The following is a 26,226-nucleotide window of genomic DNA, read 5'->3' on the forward strand; positions in this document are numbered from 1 at the left end:
GCAGGCGTTGCCAAGTGGGGTGTTGAGGCAGGGGCACTACTGTGTTCGTGTTTGACTCCCCAGTGCGTTGGGGAGACCCTGCTAGAGGTGCTGGTTTGGGGCTGAGCCGTTCATTTTCCTTACCCTCTTGTATTTCCATCATCATCCTGCGTGTTTATTGAAGTTCTTCCCCATGGTGTCTGCGGAAGTGCTCTGGCTATGCAGCAAGGGCCAAAATCTGGCTCAAGTGTTGCCTGGGAACCAAGCTCCCTCAGGCAGCTTAAGTTGAGGATCAGCCTGGGGCATGGTTAAAAAACAACAGCTGTGGTTTAAACCTGCCCCACTGTGTTCTCACATGTCCAGCATGCAGAAACCTGTGTGTTTTATACTTGACCTGACGTCTGCACCTCTTCCTTTCTGCCACGCAGCGCTCACAGGCAGCCGTGCCGCATCAGTTGGTTAGCGATGTGATGGCTTTTCAAGAGACCTTCCTCTCCTTTTTAATTCCAAGTTTCCTGGAGAAGGTGGGGAGAAAAGAAAGCACAAAAGCACCTGAAGCTCCTATCGCTTTGTAGTCCTCAAACCACCAAGTCTCTTGCTCGTGCCTCTGTGGCACTACATCCACTAGACTTGTCACTCGGATCTTGTTTTCTGCATTCCAGGAGCCTTTTTTTTCCCTGTTGCATCTTTCAATGCTGAAAACAGCCTAAGGTTTTTAAAATCCTTTCCTCCAGAGATCACCATGGGGAACTTTATTGCTAGTATTCCAACCTGGTATTTACCAGCAGGGAGATCTCCTTCTTTTTGTTAGTCATTGTCTGAAACAAGGGATATTTTCTTAGGTTTATACCAATAAATGAATGATGTATACAATGTGATAAGGACAAGTGCACATGTGGGTGTGGAGGGTCAGGGCTGAAAGTAGTCCCAGCATCCAGTTTTAGTCCCTATCTGTATCACTACCAGCACATCTCCCTTGTGTGTGTATGTGTTGTGCATTAAGGGCTCATGTTTGCAGACCATACATCTTTGTAAAAGGTATTAAATTAATCTGGATGGATTAATATCCTGAAAATGTCATCTAGAGGGACCTTGACACACTTGTGAGGTGGGCTGATGCCAACCTAATGAAGTTTAACCATGCCAAGTGCAAGGTCCTACACCTGGGTCGGAGCAATCCCAGACACAGCTACAGGCTAGGCAGAGAAGAGATTCAGAGCAGCCTGCGGAGAAGGACTTGGGGGTGCTGGTCGATGAGAAAATGAACATGAGCCAGCTTCAGTGTGCGCTTGCAGCCCAGAAAGCAACCGTATCCTGGGCTGCATCAAAAGGAGCGTGACCAGCAGGTCGAAGGAGGTGATCCTGCCCCTTTATTCTGCTCTCGTGAGACCTCACTTGGAGCATTGTGTGCAGTTCTGGTGTCCTCAACATAAAAAGGACATGGATCTGTTGGAACAAATCCAGAGGAGGGCTATGAGGATGATCAGGGGACTGGAGGCCCTCCCCTATGAAGACAGGCTGAGAAAGTTGGGGCTGTTCAGCCTGGAGAAGAGAAGGCTGCGTGGAGACCTCATAGCAGCCTTCCAGTATCTGAAGGGGGCCTATAGGGATGCTGGGGAGGGACTCTTCTTCATTAAGGACTGTAGTGGTAGGACAAGGGGTAATGGGTTAAAACTGAAACAGGGGAAGTTTAGATTGGATTAAGGAGGAAATTCTTTCCTGTTAGGGTAATGAGGCACTGGAATGGGTTGCCCAGGGAGGTTGTGAATGCTTCATCCCTGGCAGTGTTCAAGGCCAGGTTGGACAAGGCCTTGGGTAATATGGTTTAGAGCGAGGTGTCCCTGCCCATGGCAGGGGGGTTGGAACTTGATGATCTTAAGGTCCTTTCCAACCCTAACTATTCTATGATTCTATGATTCTATGTCATGTGTGGCTTCTGATAGCCAGCCCTGCTCCCAGAAAGTGAGAGCACTCCTGTCTTCCAGAACTAAAAAACTCTTCCAGAGGAAGCTTTAGGGCTCACTTGCACTCCCAGCCCAATGACTTTGCATTAAGGTCTGAGGAAATCTGGCTTGCAAACATGATCCAGTGTGTTTACTGCTCTGCGCAGGCTGCCGTGGTGGGCTAGGAGCAGGGAAGCTCTTGTCTTTCTCTTCCTGCAGTAGATCTGTTTATGTATAGCCCAAATGTGCCTTTCCATGTGTTCCGGGGAATTTGGATTTATTGGTATCAATAGCTGGAAAGCTTCCTCAAAGATTTTCCTCCCTGGCAGGGTCTGTTTTAGAGCTTTCTTTTAAGGCTCCCTGTGCACCAGCCTTATTTTTCTCAATCCCAAGGCACCCTTCCATAACCCACTTACATTGGGTTTGTAGCTACAGCAAAAGCCACAGCACTGCCTGAGCACACTTTCATTCCTGTTTCTCTTTACACTCCAGAGTTGAGACCCATTAAAAACAAAGACTTCTGCATTTTATTGCAGCAGTTTAAATCTCCTGTTTCTGTAATGGGGCCGTTCTGCAAATGATGACTCCAGCCATTACCAGCTGATTTGAGCAGCATGGGAGGCATCGCTGGCCAAGCTGCCTCTTCTGCCTCCACAGGGGGTTAGTTAAAATGGTCTAGTTCTCACTGGAGATGGTCAGGATGGATGGGTGCTCCTGCTGGCCCATTGTGTCTAGTTTAGGGGTCCATAGTATGTCACTATCCACTGTCACGCCCTGGGCCCTGGCTGACCATGGTAACAGCCATTCCCCATCATATCTGGGATGCATAAACACATGTAGTGGGATGGTATTCAGATGCTTAGGTGATAGGGCAAATGAATACATTGAAGACTGATACGGACTCCTATGGATAGGAGATGGCAGCTCCTCTCAGTACACCTCACCGGCCTGTCCCTCTCATGGGTGTTGGGTATGCAGACGTGACGAAGCTCCTAGCCATGGTGACGCGCTCATGGTGGTCTTGGGGAAGCTCCTGTTCCCATGGCAGCTGCTTCCAGTACTGCTGGTGGCTGCACTGAGGTAGTGTGGGATTTCCACCTTGAATATTTAGGGGCTTGGTTTTGGGGGCCTGCAGGTTCCTTTATTTCCTTCTACTGAAAAGAGCTCGGCAACAGCGTGTTGATCTGAAGGCTTTTGTGGAACCCCGGTGTTCCTGACGACCACTGAGTGTTTCCCAGTGTTCGAACAGGCCAAGTTGTAAGGACAGATAAGATGATGCTGGTTGTGTGATAGCAAGACAAAGGCTTTTCAGGCTGCAGGCAGCTGAGGATGTGGTAAATCTAAGTGTGTAAAGCGGGTGAATGGTGTGGAGAATGAGAACAGGGAACAGTTGTTTGCTGTCTGTTCCAAATCAAGAGCTGGAAAATGTCAGCTGGAAGTGGGAGGAGGTGTTTCAAATGCAGAGAAAGTGGATCATCACACAGTGCGCATTTAAACCATGGAACTCCTTGCTACAGGACAAACAGAAGTAAATGTGATATAAAAAGAACTGGAAAAATTTGTGAAAGTCTTGAAACTGAATATAAATGTGTTATCACCATTCCTAAGCATGGACACACAACTGCTGCTGGTAGCCAGGGATACGTTGAGTTGTCCCTCAGTCAGTGTCCTGGGGTCACCAGTAGCAGCCAGTTTTCTTCTTCTTAGTGTTAGGTGCAGTGCTGTGTTTTTGACTTTCTGCCTGGGAGCAGCGCTGATAACACCGATGTTTTTAGTTACTGCTCAGTAATGTTTAGTCTGACCAAGGACTTTCTGAGTCTCATGCTCTGCCAGGGAGGAGGGGAAGCCGGGAGGAAGCAGGAACAGGACACCTGACCCAAACTGACCAAAGAGGTATTCCATAGCACAGCACGTCATGCCCAGTATATAAACTGGGAGCAGTTACCCGAAAGGGTAGAATCACTGCTTGGTCGTGCTGGGTATCAGTCGGCAGGTGGTGAGCGGTTGTATTCTCTTATCTTGTTATTTCCCTTATCATTATTGGTGGTAGCAGCAGTGGTTTGTGTTATACCTTAGTTACTGGACTGCTCTTATCTCAACCCCTGGGACTTACATGCTTTCCGTTCTCCTCCCCATCCCTCCGGGAGCAGGGGGAGTGAGTGAGCGAGTTGTGTGGCTGACTGATCTTAAACCACGACGGTCAGTTTGAGCATTTCATGTCCTCTTTAGTACCTTTCCTTAGGATGATATGCATCCAGCTTGACAAACACTGCCCTAAGTGAGCTTCATCCAGGATTTGGGTGGGCAGAGGATGCACGACCTCTTGAGAGCCCTTGCCATCCTTTGCTGGAATTCGTGTAGTGCGCCATATGTGATGGACCAGATAGGAGGGAATAGAAGAGGGAAGCAGCTGATGTGCTATGGCAATAAACTAGCTGACCTGCTGGGGACTTTTCCTCCCTTTTGTTCTTTTGCACTGTTGCATAAGGCAGCCTGGGAGCTCTGGTCTAGGACAGTATCGGATCAGTGGGGTTGGGATTAGCAAATGCAGAATAATAAGGAATGCCATCCACACGGACCCTGACATGCATGTGAGGTGGGCTGATGCCAGCCTCATGAAGTTTAACCATGCCAAGTGCAAGGTCCTACACCTGGGTCAGAGCAATCCCAGGCACAGCTACAGGCTGGGCAGAGAAGGGATTCAGAGCAGCCCTGTGCAGAAGGACTTGGGGGTGCTGGTCGATGAGAAAATGAACATGAGCCGGCTTCAGTGTGCGCTTGCAGCCCAGAAAGCAACCGTATCCTGGGCTGCATCAAAAGCAGTGTGACCAGCAGGTCAAAGGAGGTGATCCTGCCCCTTTATTCTGCTCTCGTGAGACCTCTCTTGGAGCATTGTGTGCAGTTCTGGTGTCCTCAACATAAAAAGGACATGGATCTGTTGGAACAAATCCAGAGGAGGGCTATGAGGATGATCAGGGGACTGGAGGCCCTCCCCTATGAAGACAGGCTGAGAAAGTTGGGGCTGTTCAGCCTGGAGAAGAGAAGGCTGCGTGGAGACCTCATAGCAGCCTTCCAGTATCTGAAGGGGGCCTATAGGGATGCTGAGGAGGGACTCTTCATTAGGGACTGTAGTGGTAGGACAAGGGGTGATGGGTTAAAACTTAAACAGGGGAATTTTAGATTGGATATAAGGAAGGAATTCTTTCCTGTTAGGGTGGTGAGGCACTGGAATGGGTTGCCCAGGGAGGTTGTGAATGCTCCATCCCAGGCAGTGTTCAATGCCAGGTTGAACAGAGCCTTGGGTGAGATGGTTTAGTGTGAGGTGTCCCTGCCCATGGCAGGGGGGTTGGAACTGGATGATCTTAAGGTCCTTTCCAATCCTGACTATTCTATGATTCTATAATAGCACTTGTCCCATATGCCAGGACATGTGGCTGCATGCTGCCCAGAGATAAAGACCACAGCAACTCCGTTCCGCTCCAACAGATCTTACTGCAAAATAACGTCAGGTGTTACAGATGCATCTTCAGACACAGAGAATGAAAATCTCAGATAACGTAGCTCAGGGTGAAATTCAGATTTTTTCCAGTGATTTGCAGTCAGTTTTTTTGCTGTCTAAGTATGGAAATGCTTTGGGATTGCTAAAAAAATAAACGCTGAAGCTGTATCAGTTTTGCTGTGGTGCATTTTGGTGCTTCCTGTCCATAAATTAGTATGTTTTAATGATGCTTAGCAGTCAGGGTGGGAAAAGCTTTCTCAAATTGCTTTATACTTTACTTTTTAAAGCAATAAACTTGGGGCAGAAAGCATGGATGGAACTATGGAGCTCAAGCTGATTGTAACTCTTCCAGGTCAGCGTGACTTCCCCACTGCAGCCTCCTCTTGTACCACAGCAAGGTGTTTTGCCGTGGCACTTGTGGAGCTCTCTTCTCACCAAAGCAGTGGGAAGCACCGACCCCTCTCCCCAGGCACCAGTGGCAGCGGGTTCTGCCTCGCAGTCCCTCCTGCTTTCCTGACAAGGTCTGAGCAGGGCAGAGCCCCCTGGGACCTGCCTGTCCTGCGCATCCTGACCTCGCTATGGATGCGGCCAAGACGGGGATGGCGGCTGCGGGCGCTGTGCAGCTGCCCCTGGAACGCCGGGCGGCAGCGAAGCTCCGCTGGATGGATTGGATCCTGCTGGTGAGGGCTCCAGCCGCAAGCCCCGGGGCCGCGGGGTCCTCCGCACGCAGCGCCGGAAGCGCCCCGGCCACGGTGGCGGCGAGCGCGGCGGCTCCTCCCGCAGCAACCGGTCCCGAGCGGAGCATCCGCGCCGCTGCTCCCCTCCCGGCTTGGAGGTGCCCCCGTGCGGTGTCAGCCGCTCTGCCTGCCGGGCGTTCCGGGCTGATGCGCTCCACAGCGCACGATCGCCGCCTTAACCCGTCTCTGGACAGCTCATGCGAGCTTTAAGACTTCTTGTTTAATACTTGCTCCCTGGGAGGGCAGTAATCCCCTTTCCTTCCACAGGGCTCCATGAACAAGTACCACAATAAAGGCATACTTTGAATTAGTTCGAATAGCCACTTTCTTTCCTTCACTCAGTTCTAATGCTCTCAATGAAGGCCATCAGTTCTGCCTTTGGAGCTGCAGTAGCACAAGGTAAAGAATTTGCTTCTGTAACAGAATTCCCAGTAGGCACCACATATCCTGCATATCAAATTCCATCCTCCACAAAACTTCTGCCACCCATGTATGATTCCCAGTCAGGATCACCCAGCAGTCTATCCTTTAAGTCTTCTTGACTGGAATAGACATGTTCAGTGGTCACCAAACAGCCACGTTCTAACTGTCCTTCTTGCGCGGAGTTCAGAAAGCCCACAGGGTTACTCAAGTTAGTTGTTTTCAAAATGACATCATCTTGTTCTGTCACAATCACTTGGTATTTCATCGTGCTGATAGGGGATAGCCAGTGAGCCCCCTTTTGTTCTAAACCAGTAATTACCACGTGTGGTACATACACTGTCACTGCCATCCCCAAAGTTAATTTCCAGCTTCTTGTTTTAGCATCACTGTAGCAGCAACTGCTTGGAGACAAGCAGGCCATCCTTTGCCCACAGTGCTACAGTGCCTCGTTGTTTGGAGGACTAACTACTCAACCGGCCTTTTCCAGCTTCCTATTTTCTGAGTCAGCACCACGGGTGCAAGATGTTGTCTTTCACGAACACGTAACTGAAAATCTTTGGTTAGGTCTGGACGTCCCAGTGCTGGTGCAGTCACTAAAGCCTGTTATTAAGTACAGAAAGGCCTTTTGCTTTTCTGGGCAGCACACAAAACCTTTTGGGCTTCATAAGGCTGCTTTGCTATCAGACAGTAAGTAATACATTATCCAGAGGCGACACCATCCGGCCATTCACAAAAATGCTTGTAATTCACGGACATTTCTAGGTTTGGGAATGCTGCAGATCGCCTCTTTAAGGTCTCGTCCCAGTTGTCGCTGTCCGTTTGAAATCTCAAACCCCAATACATTGCAGTTTGGCTTGCTGCCTGAGCCTTGTTTCTAGACGCTTCGTATCCATTTAGTCCAAGAAAGTTTAAAGGGTCTATTGTTACCTTGATACAAGTCGGTCCCTCTTCTGCAGCAATCAAGATGTCATCCACATACTGTAGAAGCAGATGTCCAAGTTTAGGTTTTGTATCACTTTGCTTCTACCGTTCCAGCTCTTTTGCCAATGGTTACTGAAGATGGTCGGACTATTCCTGAACCCTGATGGCAATGTTGTCCATGGGAACTGTGGGTTTCGTCCTATTTGTGGATTCTCCCACTTAAAAGCAAATAGTTTTCAGCTTTCCTCCTCTGCAGTATACAAAAGAAAGCATCCCTTAAATCAAGCACTGTAAAGCGCTGATGGTTCTCTTTCAGTGCTGTGGAAAGTGTGTATGGATTTGCAGCTACAGGATGTATGTCTTTAACTATTTGATTTATAGCCCATAAATCCTGAACTAATGTATATTTACCTGAAGGTTTTCTTACTGGTAAAACTGGAGTATTGTATTCTGACCCACGCTCTTCTAGAATCCCAAACTTTAAGAATTTACCAATCAATTTCCTGATTCCTGGTCTAGCCTCTGGCTTGATTGGATATCACTTGATTCTCACTGGTTTTCCCTGTTCTTTCAACTCTATTTTCACAGGTTGGGCTGTCTTTGACCAGGTGTGTCTATATTTGACTATTGTATAACAGCCTGATCTACTTCCTGTGGTATTTGTTCCTTAGCTTTCTCCTGTCTCATCAGTATTTCCCCTGCCTTTGATTCTGGTACTTTTAAAAGAATCTCTCCTTTTTCAAACACTATTTGCACCTTTAATTTGGACAATAAATATCTCCCCAACAAAGGTGTTGCACTCTGGCACATATAAAAATTAGTGTGCAATTACCTTATTTCCAAATTTCAAGTCTAGGCTTGGCCTGTTTTCTTGCTTCCCAATTGCTCCCATTTACCGGCTGTTTTATTTCCAGTTTTCCCTTTGCAGGTTGCCCTGGGTTTAGCAGTAGCAGTCATTTTTCTCCTTCTTGGTAGCTGGTGCAGTGCTGTGTTTTGACTTTCGGGCTGGGAACAGAGCTGATAAAAATGATGTTTTGGTTTGGCCAAGGACTCTGTGGGCCTCATGCTCTTTCAGGGAGGAGGGAAGCCGGGAGGAAGCAGGGACAGGACACCTGACCCAAACTGACCAAAGAGGTATTCCATAGCACAGCACGTCATGCCCAGGATGTAACTGAGAGCGACCGGGAAGGGCTGGGACTGCAGGGTTGGAGGAGGTATCGGTGGGTGCTTGGTCGGGCTGGGGGGATGAGTTACCGGTTGGCTGGTGCTGAGGTGTTGTATTCTCTTCCCTTGTTATTTCCTTTATCATTACTATTATTGGTGGCAGCAGTAGTGATTTGTGTTGTACCTTAGTTACTAAACTGTTCCTATCTCAACCCATGGGAGTTGCATTCTTTTTGATTCTCCTCTCCATCCCTCCGAGAATAGGGGAGGGCAAGAAGGGGGGGGGGGGGGGGGAAGAGAGTGGACAAGCTGTCTGGCATTGGTTAAACCATGACACAGGTGTTCAGAACAGAGTATGTTGCGCCCATATCTACTAAAACTTCAACCTTATTGTCTCCCAGCTTAATAACCAGAGGCTCAGCTGGGTTCCCCTCTGGGCCTCTTCAGATGTCTGGGGTCATCATCTTTGCAGCTTCTTGCTGACTTCTCTGTAGTTTAGGGCAGTCATCTTTCCAATGTCCCTTTTCCCTGCAAATCCATCCCTAGGGGTGCATTAGGTTCTTGGTTACCAAAGTTTCTAAACCCTCCTGTTCCTCTGGCTCGCTCTCTTCCCTTTCCCACATTCCCAGTTAAAAGAGCTGTTAGTCTGCGCTCTCTGCCTTTTTCTTTTTTTTCTTTGCTCTTCCTCCTTTTCTTGATCATCCTAGAAGGTCACCAAATTGGTCAGCCAGGATTTGCCCGTAGTGAAGCCATGCTGGCTGTCACCAAACACCTCGTTGTTTTTCATGTGCGTGCCTTCCAGGAGAGTCTGCTCCAAGGTTTTGCCAGGCACAGAGGTGAGACTGACTGGTCTGTAATTCCCCGGGTCATCCATTTTCCCCTTCTTGAAAATGGGGGTTATATTTCCCTATTCCAGTCATTGGGAGCTTCACCTGACTGCCATGATTTTTCAAATATGATGGCCAGCGGCTTAGCAACTTCCTTTGCCAGCTCCTTCAGGACCCATGGATGGATTTTGTCAGGTCCCATGGACTTGTGCATATTCAGGCTCTTAAGATGGTCTGGAATCAGATCCCCTCCTACAGTGGGCCTAGGGTCTTCACCCTCAAAGTCCCTGTGTCTGCCTTCCAAGACTTGGGTGGTGCAATCAGAGCCTTTGCCAGAGAAGTCTGAGGCAAAGAAGTCATTGAGAGCCTCAGCCTTCTCCAAATCCAGGGTAGCCATTTCTGATACCTTCCGGAGAGGGCCCACGTTGTCCTTTGTCTTTTGTTAGCTACATACCTATAGAAGCCCTTCCTGTTATCTTTCACATCCCTTGCCAGATTTAATTCTAACTGGGCCTTAGCTTTCCTGATCTCGCTCCTAGCTTCCTGGGCAACATCCCTGTATTCTTCCCAGGCCACCTGTTCTCACTTCAATCTTTTCTAAGGTTTTTATCTCATACATAAGGATTATTTATAATCAGTGAGCTGCAGTCCCTGGGGTTCCTCTTTTGGCAGCCTGGCCCCAGTCCCATCTGCTGCGCTGCAGTGATGGGTGCCAGAGCCCCGATTGCCCTGTGCAGGGCCTGGGCAGCCAGGGGTTCTGTGCCTCCCTCTCCCACCCCTGCCCTGGCAGCAGGGCTCATTGGCACCTTGCTCAGTGCCACCTCCCCTCAGGTCCTGTCCTTCCCTGCGGTCACCCTGCTGAGTGGAGAGGGGTGCAGCCAAACCGACAGTGCCGGGGCCGTGCTGCCGGCAGTGTGCTGTGCAGCAGCAGGTCTGACAGAGCTCTCTGCACAGGGCTGGCTGCACCGTACCTGAATGACACGCTGCAGATCTGTGATGGGGAGTAGGGGCAGTGCTGTGTGTGCTGGGGCTGGTGGGGCAGGGGATGGAGCCTGGGCAGCATGCTGCCATGCCCTGTCCTGCTTTGGGGAATATCTCAGGGGCATTTGTTGCATTCCTGAGCAGCAGCTTCCAGGTGATCCATTTGTCCCACCTGGCCAGGGGAAGGGATGGCTGGGGCTGGCACGGTCTGGAAGGGATGGCTGCAGGTCTCTGCACATCAGCAGGTTTCAGCTCTGCTCTCTTTCCTTCTGTTGCAGACCAACAGCTTTTGGCAGAAGACGACAAACTCCAGGTCTTGTCCCTGGCAGTTCAGACCATACACGTCCTGAGCTGTACAATGGTGTGGCCGAGATGGGCACAGCGGCTGCGGGTGCTGTGCAGCAGCAAAGCTCTGCTTAAGAAAACGGCTGGTGGAAAATGTTGCCTAAATGCTTTCTTAGGTCCCCAGTAGGACAGATGCATTAAAGCATTGTCACTGTCCCCTGTTCCTCCAAACAAAGTCAACCTGAACAACAGCAAGCAGGGAGATCCTTACCAATGCTCTGAAACACTCTGTCCTCAATACCATCACGAGTGCGGTTCTCAGCCCCTGGCAAGGCAGTCCTCCCAGCATGAGCTGAGAAGCTGCTCACTGCTTCTCAGCACAGGCTGCCAAGGGCTACAGCAGCAAACATACCCTAGTAGAATGATAACACATCCGGAAGCGGTCTGGGAAGCAGCAGTGTCATGGTGTGACATGACCCAGTCCCTCATCTCTGGCATCTGCAACAAGGACAGAGACACCACTGCAATCCTTCCTTGCTAGTAACCCAGGAGCAATGACTGAGATGCTTCTGTGTCAAATGAACATGGCCCAAGCCTTTATTCACACAACCAATTTAACATTTCCTTGTTTGTCAAGTTCCGCAATAGCCAGCTCTTTCAAGATTTGTATTCTTGAGTCAGTGGCTTTCATATTCATCTTGTTCATCTCCAAAACAGTGCTCCTCTGTAAGAGAAAAGCAATTATTTAGCAATACAGGGCATCAAACATCAGCTCTGGCAGAAAAAGGCTGAAAAGAGCATTGTATTTCCTGAACTATTTTTGCAAGTACTCTGTAAATCTAGCTTATTCACATTTTCTGTCCTACATCAAACTGAAAAGTCATTTGCTAATCCAACCCCTGGCTAAAGACACAATTCCTGAGTTTAAATTTCCTTCATTTTAACATCACCCTGCAAGAAACCCTCAGCGCACGTGCCAGAGAGGACTCAGGCTTGGAAGGTGGGAGGGATTGGTGCGGGGAGGGCACGGTTTGGGGCCATGGTTTAGCAATGCATTGCTTTCCCAGTCTGGATACCGATTCTGAAAGCTAAAAGGCTTTGGCAGTACAACTGTGTCAGCAAAACCTTCTGGAATAAACCCAGTTTTGGACATCTGTACACTGAAACCCAAAGGGAAAAAACTGAAGAACCTGACACGCAGTTTTGAAAATGATCATTCAAGTCACTTTTACACAAATGCATTTAGGGGGGTTTGTGTGGTGACCTCACACTCTGGGGCACGTACCTCACCAGGAAGTGCATAGGGGACTTAAATCAAGTTATGAAGTTATAATACAGCCATGAGGGGTTAACTAAGCTGCTTTTGTTTCATTTGAAAGGGCTGAATTTCTTTACATCTTATGAAATTCTTACTAATGGCTTTAAGTCTTATCTGTTCTTGTTTACAATGAAGTGGTTCAGTAACTCCTCGTACAAAAATAACTCCCTGGACAAACTGTCCAATTCTGATAGTTTAACAGTACTTCTGATAGTTCTTGGTACAGTCAGAAGTATTTCCTCAATGGTTTGAATTGTGATTCTAAAAATAGGGTTTCTTCAGAATCAGACTTTCATTGCTTTTTAAGAAAGCCCTAAAAGGGTCTAAGGGCAGATTCTTCAGCAAAAGGAAGGAGAAAAGGATGATACTCTGCCCAAACCATCACTGTACCTGCAGACTCAACAAAAAATTAAGTATTTTGAGATTTGATGTGGAGTAACAAATTTGGTCTGTCAATGACTAGTTGGTTGTTTGGGTTTTTTTTTGTTTGTTCCTTCTTAAAGAATTAGGAAAATTCAGTTCTATAGGTAGGGATGAGCTATCTCTGTAGTAACTGCTATTTCTGTAGTAAGACTGGTACACCCTTTCTTCCAGACCATAAACACAACAGTAACTACTTCAATTCATATCAAAAGCAAGGAAAACTCCCAGAGACATGAGAACTGTATGTGGAATGTAACTAAGGCATCACTTTTTTATATTAAAGTCTAAACTCTTCACATTAAAGCAATACTTGTGCTTGAGAGTGAAAATGTTCAGTGAATTTACTGAACATCACAGGCTGTATGTTTTGTAAATAACAGAGAAACTGTATGGAGGTCTCAGCCTGTTCCTCCTTACTATGAGATTTGCCCTCTGGTACTCAGGGTTAATACAGCTTTTATTTATCAGCTGAAGTTATTTACAGTATCTGCCTTTTCCAGAGGTAAAACAGTTGAATTCATTACTCCCTGATTCTAGATGGTAACTTGGTATGTTTAAATAGTACAGAAGTATAAGAATCCAATATTAGAGATGGAGGCCTTTAGAGAGTGATATTATCATCAAGCTTACCTCCTGGGGCTGGGGGTGTGGGGAGATTAGTCAAGGGGGGGGGGGAAACAACAGGAAGATTATTCCTTCAGCACTTACCTTCAGTTGAGGCAGTGCTTGTAGGTTCTGAATAAGATGGCTAAAACCAAACAAGATAGTATCAGGATTGTTGGAATTTTGTTTAGAGATTATTTTTTACAATTTCATTTCTGCAGAACTAATTACATTTTACCACTGGATAAACAAGGATCTTGCAGCCACTGATGTCAGCAGTAAAATCTTAGGCATTAAAGAAACCCTGTCTTCAAATAAAAGGTAAGCTTAAACCAGATACAGAAGGATTTATATGCAAGTCAGATGAGCCTCTTCAGCTTTCTCCTTTGCATTCCAGTATGGATCTAGCTGAAATCCTGGCACATGCAGCAAAGGAAAAAGGTGGCTTTCCTATTCTGAAGCAGCCTTCAGAGGCTGACAGCTCTAACGAGCTGAAGGTAGCTGTATCTAACTCCCCATAGCCAGAAATACATCATAGATGAAAAAATACCAGAGTCCCTTTGCAACATTTTGCCATTCTTTCTGCCTTTCAGAGAGCATCTTCAAAACATAATGATGACATAGGGACTGACATCAATTAAACTGGCCTCAGTAGCTGCAGGATATAGCTACATTTTGCACTGGTTTAAGACATCTGCACGTGTGCTTGAGCATTAAATAAAAGACAGACATTGAGAGATTTTATTAACATAAGAGAAGATATTTACAAACAGATAGTGAATGAAGTTGTGAGATGCTGGACAGCTTTCCTGCCAGCCAACTGTGGCAGTAAAGAGACAGAAAGCAAGGAATCCTGTGACAGAGGAGTAGTGGGCAGGGCAAAAACATGTAGAAAAATATGAGGTCGATAAGATAATTATACTCTATTAACCTTCTTAATATTTTGCTTTTAATAGGAGTCACAGACCAAATCTTTGCAGATAATTATAAGTTTGTGCTTTGAGTAGCTTTGGGAGAATATCTGACATTTTAACAAGCATTATTTTATATCTATGTTCTACTTCATTACAATTAGAATATATTTATTGTTCTTCATATTCCAAAATGTATTTACTATTTTACATGGAATTAGATTTCTCTACATTTTGATATATGTTGGTTTGAATCAATTAAATTCTTTACTCCCACCCAAAGGCTTCTTATGTAACGCATTAACAGAACAATAGGATCAACAAGAGCAATCAACTACCTCTCTGAAAAGAAATGTAAATGTATCCCAGTTAAAAGGTAAGGGGAACAAAGTCTTCCATCAAAGCCAACCTTTCTTTGTGGATAATTTAATTGTAACAAATAATAAAATTAATCAACATAGAATAAAAATTAAAAGGTTTGTTAGAAACTTTAGTTCCATTTCTGGAAAAGAAAAAAACGTCCATTCATTGGAGAGGTATTAATACAATACCCTTCCGACTTCAGATGAGCTACACTCAGGATTAATGGTTTCTGGAATATAGACATGCTTTGGCCTCATTACCTCTTCCGTTAGCAATTCAGCAGTTTGGCTGGTTAACTGCAGTGCTGCAGCCTGTTCTTCTGCTGACAGGGGTAAGCACTAGGAAAAACAAACAAACACAGAGAACTCTGATACTTCCAGTTCCTAGGGTGATGGTGTTTACAGAAGAACTCAATGTCTGTGTAGCCCTTTCCTTAAGGAAACTAACAGTAGACTCCTACTTGCCTTCAAATGAAACAAAATCTACAAGCAAAGTATTTCTGAAAAATCCAACCATAATATTCCTGTAACATCAGTACTATTACGATTCAACAGAAAGAAGAAAAATTATTCAACAGGAACTAGCGTTTCACTTAAAGACCTGAGTTTCTCCGTAACAGTTTAATCCATCTTTGGTTTAGGATATATACAAAGTACATGAAAATCTTCATCTAAAAAGTCTAAACAAAACTCGAGACAAGAGTCTTCCACTTTAACAAAGTCCAAATATGAAATTATTCTTGGCAGTGTAATCTTGGAACCCAGGCAGAGAAAATATCTTTTCCTTTCTATGGCTTAACTACTGTCTTTTAAATCGTTATAGAGTACATTTTATCTATAAAACTTACCAGTAACCTCTCTAGAGCTTTTGACAGATTAAACACAATCTTGAGTCACTTAGAACATCTTAGTGAGAGCTGAGATCTGGGAATACATTTTAGGCACACCAGTTCTGTCTTTGCCACTAGACTATCAATTAGCTTTTTTGATCTAAATCCCCTTATTTGTAAAGGGATGGAATTAATGCTTTCACAACCTCTTCAAACCTGTGATAAAGCAGTGCCTGGAGACCACTTACACAAATGTTCTGTTATTGATTTTTTTTAATAGGGATTATACTGAGAAAAACTTACTTTGTACTAGAAGCAGTTCCACTGCAGATGTCACAGTGTATTGCCTTTAACTTACTTTAGACAGCAAAAATGCATTTGCCACTTAAAAGCTTTTTTGCCTTTTGAAATTGTTTTCTCTGTCTCATTTCTTTAAGGTGGCTACTTAAAAATATGTCAGTATAGAACGGGGACGCAGCTGTGCACAGAGGCATCAGTTGCTGTGAAACTATCCAAACGTGTGTCACACCATTATCATGGAATCATTTTGGTTGGAAAAGACCGTTAAGGTCATTAAGCCCCAGCGTTAACCCAGCACTGCCAAATCCACCACAATATAAGCCAATGCCTTAACTGCAAAAGGTATTATAACAAAAAGTCTGAAGAATGACGGTATTACTTCATCTCCAAACTGCATACCACTAGCTTAACTGTGGAGTGATGAATCAGGCTTGTGTTTTACCAAAAAATGCTCCAGTCTTGCAAACATTTCTTCCGGTAAGCTTACTTTCTAAAAGCCTTCTAAGAGTCTCCACATGTAATGGTTTCCAACGCAACTACTTACGCCTATGTAAGGGTTACACAGACACATGTTCATTTACATGAGCGAGACACAAGGGATTAAAATGAAAATACTACCTCAAGACCAGCATGTTGCTTTAACACCCGAACTATCTCCGCTGTGTTCACTAGAGCAGCACAGATGCTCCTGATGGATTCTCTCTGCTCTGTGAAAACTTTTTTCATCTGCATACACAACATTTTGTAACGAGATTTCACCACTGCAATTTCTTCCAAGAGAGCAACTGGATTTTCCTATGTAGAAATTAAAAGTGTATATAAACTATGTAAGAAGAGAAAATTAATGTGGCCCATATGAATTAAAAATATAGGCATTAGAGCTGCTAAAATATAACATTAAATGACCCTTTACAATAAAAAGCATAGCTGTGAGGATGTTCCATCTATACATTTAATCTTTCATAAGGAGAAATGGTAGGGTTAATAAAACAGGGTAACTCTGTGGTTCCACAACAAATACAGGAGGATGAGTTTACTGTGTTGGTGAATTTTAATGGCTTGTCTGGAATAAATTTGGGACTTCTAACTAAAAAAATTATTTTCCACTACATGTAACAATATACACACTGAGACAAGGACTTACTTACAAAATCTTTTATATGATGACACTTACTGCTTTCTTCTTCATATTATCTCTCCCTCAAATCTGAATTTAGTCATTGCTCAAAAGGAAGATTATATTTGATCTCAAAGCAAGGGTGTGTTTTAGGTCAGACTGGAATCTGTCTCTTAAATTTAGGTATTAACTCTACTACTCATTTCTCAGAGCAGAACATGGGGGAATTTCATGATACCAAGAAATCAAAGGGGTTTTGTTGGTTTCTGCACTGAATTCATATTAAGTCAGTTATCTTGATATACAACACAGGAAATACAACAAGAGTCTAACAACTAGATAAAAGAACAGCCATGTATATTTCAGGATTAAAGAAAATTACCCATTTATTACCAACTTCATACAAAATGCAATAAAATCTATACATTTAGTCTGAAAATACTACCTCTGGTGCCAGATCATCAGGAAGACCTTTCAATATTTCAAACTCCAGTCTGTGTCGAATACAATCCAGGTCAGATTCTGCCTTCTGGAACTAAAATATTTCAGGTCAGCCACAGTATGTTAAAAAACAAAAATTGCAGACAACCCCCAAACGTTTGCCTTTCCTGTATTTCAGGAAAGCAGAAGCCAGATGCCTCCGTTTTAAAGGCTTGTGCACTATACAAGTAAGTTTCTATTCCTCCAATCCATTCCATTAGCTAATGTCTGCCAATTATACTGACACACGTCTAGCTTAAAAAATATAAAGCAATAAACTTTCAGACTTGACAAAAACTCTCACATGTAAGAATTACATGTGCACACACACATACCCTCTTTCTAACCCAAATGTCCCAGTTGTTCTCTTTGCAACAGTACCTTTTCCTGCAGCTCCCCAAAACACATGAAAACATTTTCATCTCCTCCCAATTTACATGCCTTTGCATTGCCAAATGTCTCAGGATGAAGTTTTTAAGTACTAGACCAAAGGGGCAAGTTCTATCAATAGAAATAATTTGATCTTCACTGAATGCAGGAGGTGTTTGACTTTTTTTTCCCTCCTGAGATATTAACATATTTTCCATCCTTTTTTAGAGCTTTATCTTGGCTAGTTGCTTTTCTTTTCAAACCCTAGAAGTTCTGCTAGCAAAACTGCAATACTGTTATTTAGACAGCAGAGATTATGCATATGTGTTCAGGATCCAAGCATATCAACAGAGATATTATTAATTATATCAGGAATGCATTCTCTCAGATGATAATAATACATTTCATTATTCCCCAATAAATTAGATTGATAAATAGATAATAAAATTGATAACCTCACATTTCTTTCCATGGGATAAACAAGCCACCAGAGAATTATCTAATCGCCTTGTAAAACAGTCTGCTGATAGCATTATTACTTAATTATTTTTAATCTGCAGATTTAATATCTATTAAGGACTTCCACTTTAAAGAAAGGCAGTTTTCCCAGTTCACAAACAACTCATGAATTTTTTAGCATCACAATTTAGTGATTGTACAATCACAGAAGAGACACTGACGAAAGCAAGTTAAAAATAGTTGTAATTTACTCCACTCGGTTTTCACTAGTTACCTTGCGGTTAACCCTGAAGTCATCATTACAGCTCTCTTAAGGATCACAGTAGGGCTCTATTTATTGAGCGTATCCCAAAGTACTGACTGGCAGAGCTGTAGAGGCAGCTAAAGTGCCAAGTTTCAGCAGTGTTTGGATGTAGCCTCTAGTCAGACCAAAAGGATGTTTATGTTTTAAACATCAGCCTTTGGATCCACCTTCAGGAACTGCCACTAATACCTTTGAGAATCTGGAACTTGAGATAGCCTGAAGGAATAGTGCTCGATCCAAGGTATTGTACAAGTAAAATCCCCTTTCTGATGTAATGGAAAATGTATGATTTTCCCTAAACATATGCACCTTCAGTACATTGTCAAATAATAGCTTAAGAAAAGGCAAATAAATCTAGCAAAGACCTTGAGTACCTCTAACTGAAAGAGAAAGCTGTCACTGATACGCCCATAACTTACCATCTGCCCAACAGAATTCCTTCCCATCTATGCCCCAAAACCCAGTTATGATAAAATGCAAGAATAAAACACTTTTTATTACACTATGTATTTTTAAAGAGTCATGAGGGGGTTTTTTCCTAACTGCTCAATCATTTATGCTCTCCTCCACTAGCAAACTTTTTAGGTTTTCATTTCTCAAGGCAGGTACCCCAAAAAGATAATATTTTGCTTTTCTCCAACTTCTCCATTTGATTACTCTTTGGAAAAGCAGTTAATTATTTTAGGCAAAAGCAGACAATGAAGATGGGTGGCTTTCAAATTTATCCATAAGATTCTATTCCTGAAATGCTCAGTATTGGTAATTTGAGATTTACAGAAACACAGTAAGGCACTAATATCCTGCTACTACTACTTGAATCAAGGCACTGAAAATGGAATGTGAAGCTGAATGCTTATCCATCACATGGCTGTAATTTTAACATTTGTGCTTAATGGAAACACTAACACAGTTCAGTATCACTGCTTTCTCCCAAAAGTAGATACTAAAAGAAACAATATTTATTACCAGCAATTTCAAAACGTGCTTAAAAGCACTGCCATACGCAGTTTTAGGGAACATACCCCTGCAAAAACATCACCTTAATGTTGTAGGGTAGGACCATTCCTATGATGAGTACTGTACAACAATCACACAGAAAATGCAGGTTTTGAAATATAAATTTGTAATTTACTCACAGGCTTATGAAAAAAAGTGTCAGAAACCGTGAGGTGAGACTCTGCTTTCAGATGCTTTGACAATACTATTGCACTGCTAGCTGTGAAGTACAGTAGTGCAATAAAGTCAGAGCATTCGTTAGCAGCAAGAATTCTGTACGAGTCATCAGTAGACTCAAAATATGTACCTGAAAAAACAGGTTGAGTCAGATAGTGGTTTCTGTGGATCAGGGAGAATTGGATAAGGTTAATGTTCACCAAATACTAAGACACACAAGAACTCACATATTTCAGGGCATTATTATTATTCATAATCCCCCTCATGCCACTGACGAACAGGAGGGGAAAACCACCCAACAGATCTGTCAGAAACTCCATTTCAAACAGTTTGGTGCTCTTTTAACTGGAAACTGCAATTCTGAGTTTATTTACTTATTAGATTTGCCTCACAGCAAGCAAAGATTCTAAACTGCTATCAGACAGATGTTATTAAACTGCATTAGAGGGAACACTTTCTGGATACCAGAGTTTATTCTTTGCATTTGCAAGCATTGAATCACTTTAAAATGTACTTAGACGCACACTTATTTCCCAACGCTGTGGATGTACTTTACCACTGAGGCTACCAGACAGACGTCAGAGCACCATCAGAGGGGGGGTGCGTTTCATAAATCTCAATAAAGGTGTTTCTTTTTAACAAAACAGTAACTCTACATAAAAAGTTGGAGAACTCTTAGGGTTTCGAGGTGCAAAGACTGTTAACAACAAAATGCAAAAAAGGAGTGGGATGGAGCGGAGAGAGATGGATGGTTGCTGATGCACATGGAGCAACAACTTGAGCCAACCCCGTACCTGTAACATTTCTCCAGAACACACCATAGGAAATAGGAATGCTACACAGTGTCCTTTCCTCTTTGCAGGGCACTTACTTCCAAGGAAAAACACACACAGGAATGATGGTATTTGTAATTAAAAGACCAGTTAATGCTTCCCCTTGGCAAATAACTAGAAGACAATGAGTGCAAAAACAAAACAAAAGAAACAAAAAACAAAACAAAAACCTGTCAATCCCATTCTACAGTTGTTCCGAGCACCACCTTCTGGTCTCAGACAGTGGCTTCTGACTTCTAACTATAATAATAGTAATAATGAGCAACGTAGATAGCATTGCTGGCCAATGCCCTTTTAACATTGCACTGCTTTTTGTGCGTGATCACTAGTAGTACAACATAAAAAGGGCACTGGACAGACACCACTCGAAGAAAAAAGTAGGTCCATTATACCGAAACCACAGGGACAGAAAGTAACTGAGTTGCTCTGAATTAAGCACTCCCAGCTCATTTGACAGTTTATCCATTTGTTGTCACGTTTTACTAAATGGATGTCCACAAAATTTCTCTCAGTGCAGACTGCCAAAGTGCATACTGGAAGTCACCAGCTCAGGGTATGAAGTCCGGAGCATTAAAGGTTTTTGGAATGGTTGTACACAAGGATACATTTGTCAGCACTGTATTTTCAGGAGAGGCCTGACTGTGTCTGTTGAAGCTGTTGGAAAGGACTCCAATCCCAGCTGCCTTCAAGGAACACTTGTGCAGCACAGTCTGAGGTGCGTAAGTCCCAGTAATCTTAGTTAAAGCATTAATAAGTCAGCTTTACAATCTTTTGCATAATGAATCTCTGTAGAAGTCATGGTTCATTCCACTCTGGTTACTGTACTTTGAGGAACAGTCTCAAATAACCATTGATTACCTGCTGTTTTCATATACATTGTTCTTCTTAAGCTCCCACAAATTATTTTATCCCTAAATGAAACAAAAAGACTAAACCAAAGACTAAAACAAAGCTTCCCACGACATTCATGTCAAAACCTCAGGGGAAATAAGAAGTGCTATTTTATCACACTTCTGTGGAGAGAGCTGACTTCACAGGAAATCCAGGAAGAAAAAACAATAAGCAGAAGGAAAAGCAAGCGACACGAAGCTGTGATGTGAGACATAGCTGCCAATGTACATATTCTGATTCAGTTAAACAATGACAAAGGGGAATATTACACTTTTGGATGAGGTTTGTATATAGGAAATTAATAAGTGAAACTGTTTGAGATGTATTTAAGGAAACACACTTTTTTTGAAAACAAACCAAACTAAATCAGATGCAGACACAACTGCCTTGTGCCACCTGCAGTTTCAGTGGAAGAAGGCAGCCAGGGATACCATCTTCCACCATCTGAATGAAGAATTAACACAAGAATCAAACAGAAAAATGTCAGACTAACAGGGTGAAATCAAAATCTTTTTTTTTTCAGATGGATTACCCAAAGATCTGGGGTACTTAGAAGAGGGTGAAAGCCCAAGCTATAGTCTCCACACTTTTGGAAATTGCTATGTGCCATCCTTGTGGATAATTGACCCAAACAAGCTCTCCACCTTGAAGTAATCCGTGCAATAACCATACTGGTCTACTCATAAAGTAGATCATTAAGACAATGTCCCACTACAGTCTTCTTCCACTACTATATATAAAAACCCCTGCTAACTTTGCGTGGGCACAAATACCTCCCTGACTATTTACATGACCTAAAATGAGAATTGCTTGAAAGTAAAACTTTCAATAACACACATAAATAAACTATAACGTTAAATAAATAAATACCAACATCTAACCTAGGTATCTCTAAGCAGATTTCTAAATTATTCTTGCTAAACTAGGCTTTTAAATAAATAATGCTAATAAAAGACATGGGAAGATCAAGGTTACACTATTGGCAAGGCTGAGGTTTTGAATTTGAAATTAGAATAACTTCAGAGCTCTGACAGGAATATAGTATGTCACTGAATTAAAATACTGTCTATTATTACCACTCTACGTACTCAGTGTAATGACTGCAGTTGAGTAGCCAAAGAGGAAGAAAAATAACCCTCACCTCCTCAAAAGCATGGCTTCTTCAAAGAAAAAGCAAGACAAGACACACCACCTTGTTTTTAAGGTGCAGTAAAACTGAGAATTAGGACAGTTTGAAATCTCTGCTCTTTCAAATAATGCAGGTATTCTGGTGTTTATTCAATTGCTACTTTTTATTTCTTAACAGAAATAGAATCACAGAATAGGTTGGAAAGGACCTTTAAGATCATTGTGTCTTACTGTCGCAGTGACATGCAGGTGACATGAGTGACAAAGGCAGAACTAGCTCATGTTTAGACAACTTTCAGCCAATTGCTTCTTTGGAGATACCAAACCCTTCCCTGCTTCCCAACTGAGCTTTAATACTCACACTGTGCTGGAGAAGTGACACTAAACTAAATATGTTTAAACACAGAGCACTGAGCTGCACAACAGTTTTGTGTATTAAGGTCTAGTGCCCATGAGGTTAAGGGATAATGTGGATATACAATATTCGCTGCCGTGTTTTCCCAGCATTCCTCCATTATTTTCTCTTGAATATTCTGCTTTGGTAACGTTACTGTGTACAGGTAGCAATTAGGAATCTATTAACCTCATTTTGGCTTAATTCTTAATGAGAACTTGAAACCAAGATTGCCAGAATATAAAAGAAAAAAAAAAACACAAAAATCTCTATTGTGCTATTTGTGTTTGTATTGAATAATGCACTTTTTTCTCCATGAGGACACTCGTAGTTTATCAACTAATTAAGTCTATCAATTAATTAAACTTATCAACTACCTAACACTGCTGCTACTACAAATGACAAAAACAAAACTTGTGATAAGTTTCCAAGCAAAAACAAACGGAGCACCATGGTTTGGAGAACTACGGCAGTACCAGCATTTTAATTTATGTAGGATTTAGGAGAACATATTATCAGTTAAGGACTGGATGCATAAAACATCCCTGAAGCATTTTAACTAAAACAAGAGTGTAATTACATTACATGGAAGGAAAAACGCAGATCAGGATTTGGAGGAGGCCACAAGGAACTTGGCTGTTTACAGGGACAGCTTCCCAGTGCCTCCCAACATGTGAAAGCACAGCAGAGTTTGTGGGGTTTTTTTATCATTATTTCGCCTGTCCATGAGCGGCACAGGCAGGAAGGCGGTTAGTACATAGGGCAGCTCAGTCTTGCCCCCAGGGGCTGGCTCCAAGAGCGCCGAAACGGAGCTAACCGCTGGAGCGGCCGCAGGAAGAGCCGTCCTCTCCTCAGAACCGCCCGCCGCCCACTCCCCACACGCCCCTCTCCTCAGGGGGCCTCAGCGCCCACCCTGCGGCGCGGCCAAGGGGGAGGCTCCCCGGACCTGCCCTGCTCTACCTGCCCCGTCCTCCCGGGGGGAGGTAGAAGCAGACCCCAAGACGCCACCGCCCCCGGAGGGCAGCTATCCCGGCGGTAAGCCATCCCAACCGGCAGCGAATGAAACAGCCCAGCGGCCTCTCCTCCCCCGACACCCCCTCAGGGAAAATGGTCTAGCCCAGGTGAGAGCTCCACCCTCACCCCCCGCTGAGACAAAATAGATTCGTCCAGCAGCGCTCAGCTCCACCCCGCGCCGCCGCGACGGGGAAATTAAGGAAACGGGACCGGAAACGGGGCCGGGACCGGACGCGCGCCCCTCCAGGTGAGCGGGAAATAGCCAGGCCCTGCCCCCGCGCCGAGGGGTGAATGGAGCGGTACAATGAAGCCCCGCCCCCCCCCGCTCGGGGAGGGCCGGGGAGTGGGGGGGGGTGGTGAGCTCAATGGACCGGCCTCGCCGAACTTGCCTGACCCGAGCGGCGGGCGGCGGCGTCTCGTCGAGGGCGGCGAGGGCTCCGCTCAGGCCCGGATGGGGCGCGGGCGCGGCTGGGGACAGAGGGGAGGCCGCGCCCCGCTTTCCCCCCCTCCATCAGGCGGCAGCCCGGTGCCTTCCGAGGCGCTCCCGCCGCCGGCCCCCGGCCCGGCCGCCGCTCAGCCCGGCCGTTGCCCGCACTCACCATGGTCTCGAGCTTGGTAACCGCCGTCTCCATGTTGAATAGTTGACATTCCTCAGGCGGCGGCGGGGAGGTCCCCACCCCCCGCTCCTCAGGATGGGAGAGCCGGCGGCCCCCATTGGGTAGCTGTCACTCGCCGCTCGTCTGTCATTGGCTAGCTGCTGACAGAACGCTCTCGCTATTGGGTCGCGAGGAATGTAAACCCTCTCCGAGGTACGGGGGAGCTCATTGGTTGGTAGAAAAACTTCAACTACCTGATTGGTTAGGTGGGGGAGTAGCGCGAGCCGTGATTGGTCCAGAATGAAATCTAGCAGCGGATGGCTGGAGTAGGGGGTGCAGCTCCGCAATTGGCGAAAAGTAGAGCGGTCGATTAGCCACGGCCCGTCTCTGGCGAGGCGGGGCAGTACGGGTCCGCGGAGGGAACCGGAGTTCCCCCGCCTTGCAGCCCCGTTGGCCTTTCCCAGATGAGCGGTATCCCGCAGCTGATTGGCGGAACTCCAAGCCTTTACCCAATGATGGGTCGGGTCTCCCCGCGATTGGCAATTCGCCGCTCCCGTCGAGCCCGGGCTCGCATCATTCCGGCTGCCAATCAGCGAGCTGCTAGCACAGGGCGCGGGGGACAGGACGGCAGAGAGGGGCGCTCCCATTGGCTGGGGTCTGCGCGGGTTGCGGTTTGAATCGGCGGCGCCGAGGGGGAGGTGAGAGGTGGCGGGTCAGAGGGGGCGTGCGCACGGTTTGGAGGGGCGGGGGCTGTTGCAGCGGTATGGCGGCCCCGTGTGCCCGGACACCCGTGGCACAACTGGGGCTCGGTGTGTGAGGAACCGGCCGCTCCTTGGCGGGGGCCGCGAGCAGAAGCAGGGGCGGTGGGTCAGGCACGGGGTTAGGTAACGGGTCAGGTACCGGCTCAAGTACCGGGTTGGGCACGGGGTCAGGTAACGGGTCAGGTACCGGCTCAAGTACGTGGTCAGGCACGGGCTCAGGTAGCGGGTCGGGTACCGGCTCAAGTACGGGGTGAGGCACCGGGTCAGGCACAGCCCGGACCCCGTGTGCGGATTCTTCGCGGCTTTTGCCAGCGTTGCCCAGAAGTGCTGTTTCCGCAGCACGCAGTGTTTGTCACCTTGGGGGAAAGCAAAACTGCCACCAAAAAGCCGCAGAAAATGGGGCTTTTACATTGTTCATGCCGTGTACAAATACATCCTTGTGGACCATAGGGACTTAAGGATGTGTTTTCCCTCAGCTGTATATGCTGCTTCTAGCAAGACAACAGTGAATAAATCCTGAGTGGATTTTCTGAAGTGTGGCTCATGTTCTTTCCTCTCAGGTGTAGCTCTGTGCCCGTGTGAAAGCTTCAGTACATTCATTGTAAATGTGTCTTTTTAAACAGTAATGGCCAAATATAAGGGATGCAGACAAAAACACAGAGCTCGAGCAGGATTTCTACAGGGGAAAAAAAGAAAGGCTGCAAACTCCTGTTCTCCACGGTAGGAGGCTCAGCTTGAGCTTTCTAACTCAATTTTGGGTCCACTGTTTGGTACCCCTGTGGAACTGACATAATAAATTGTATCTGAAGCTTGTCTATGTCCTGGCATGGATGCTGTGGACTTGTTTCACAGACTGGTTTGTGTTGGAAGGGACCTTAAAGCTCATCCAGTCCCTGCCACGGGCAGGGACCCCTTGCACTAGAGCAGCTTGCTCCAAGCCCCTGTGTCCAGCCTGGCCTTGAGCACTGCCAGGGATGGGGCAGCCACAGTGTTAGTGTAAGGACTGACACATAACCACCGGAATGGTTATATGAGGTGCTTTATTGCAGCGCTGGGAAACCAGGGGCACGCGCCCAAATCTCGCTTCGACCTCGTCACATCGTGTTCGCAATTTATACACTGAAGGTTACATAACTAATACATATTAAATACAGATTGCATCATTAACTAATACATATGCATTAAGGATTGCCACATCAGT

The 26,226-nt window shown here is 45.2% G+C and overlaps 1 protein-coding gene across 1 annotated transcript; it reads right to left on the reverse strand.

Moving 5' to 3' along the window:
- Nucleotides 1-11,333: 11,333 nt before the first annotated feature.
- Nucleotides 11,334-24,406, reverse strand: SKA2 (spindle and kinetochore associated complex subunit 2). The gene is made up of 6 exons (XM_061368239.1): nt 24,268-24,406; nt 17,069-17,158; nt 16,125-16,301; nt 14,566-14,715; nt 13,205-13,248; nt 11,334-11,483 (listed from the first exon to the last, which is right to left on the reverse strand). Exons 1-6 carry the CDS (start codon nt 24,298-24,300, stop codon nt 11,462-11,464), a joined length of 516 nt encoding a protein of 171 aa, XP_061224223.1. The 5' UTR covers nt 24,301-24,406; the 3' UTR covers nt 11,334-11,461.
- Between the last annotated feature and the right edge of the window lie 1,820 nt (nt 24,407-26,226).

The sequence above is a fragment of the Neopsephotus bourkii genome, unplaced genomic scaffold (genome assembly GCF_033783945.1).
Source record: "Neopsephotus bourkii isolate Nb327-2 ecotype Australia unplaced genomic scaffold, CSIRO-AGI_Nbou_v1 NB_140, whole genome shotgun sequence".
Taxonomy (NCBI): domain Eukaryota; kingdom Metazoa; phylum Chordata; class Aves; order Psittaciformes; family Psittacidae; genus Neopsephotus; species Neopsephotus bourkii.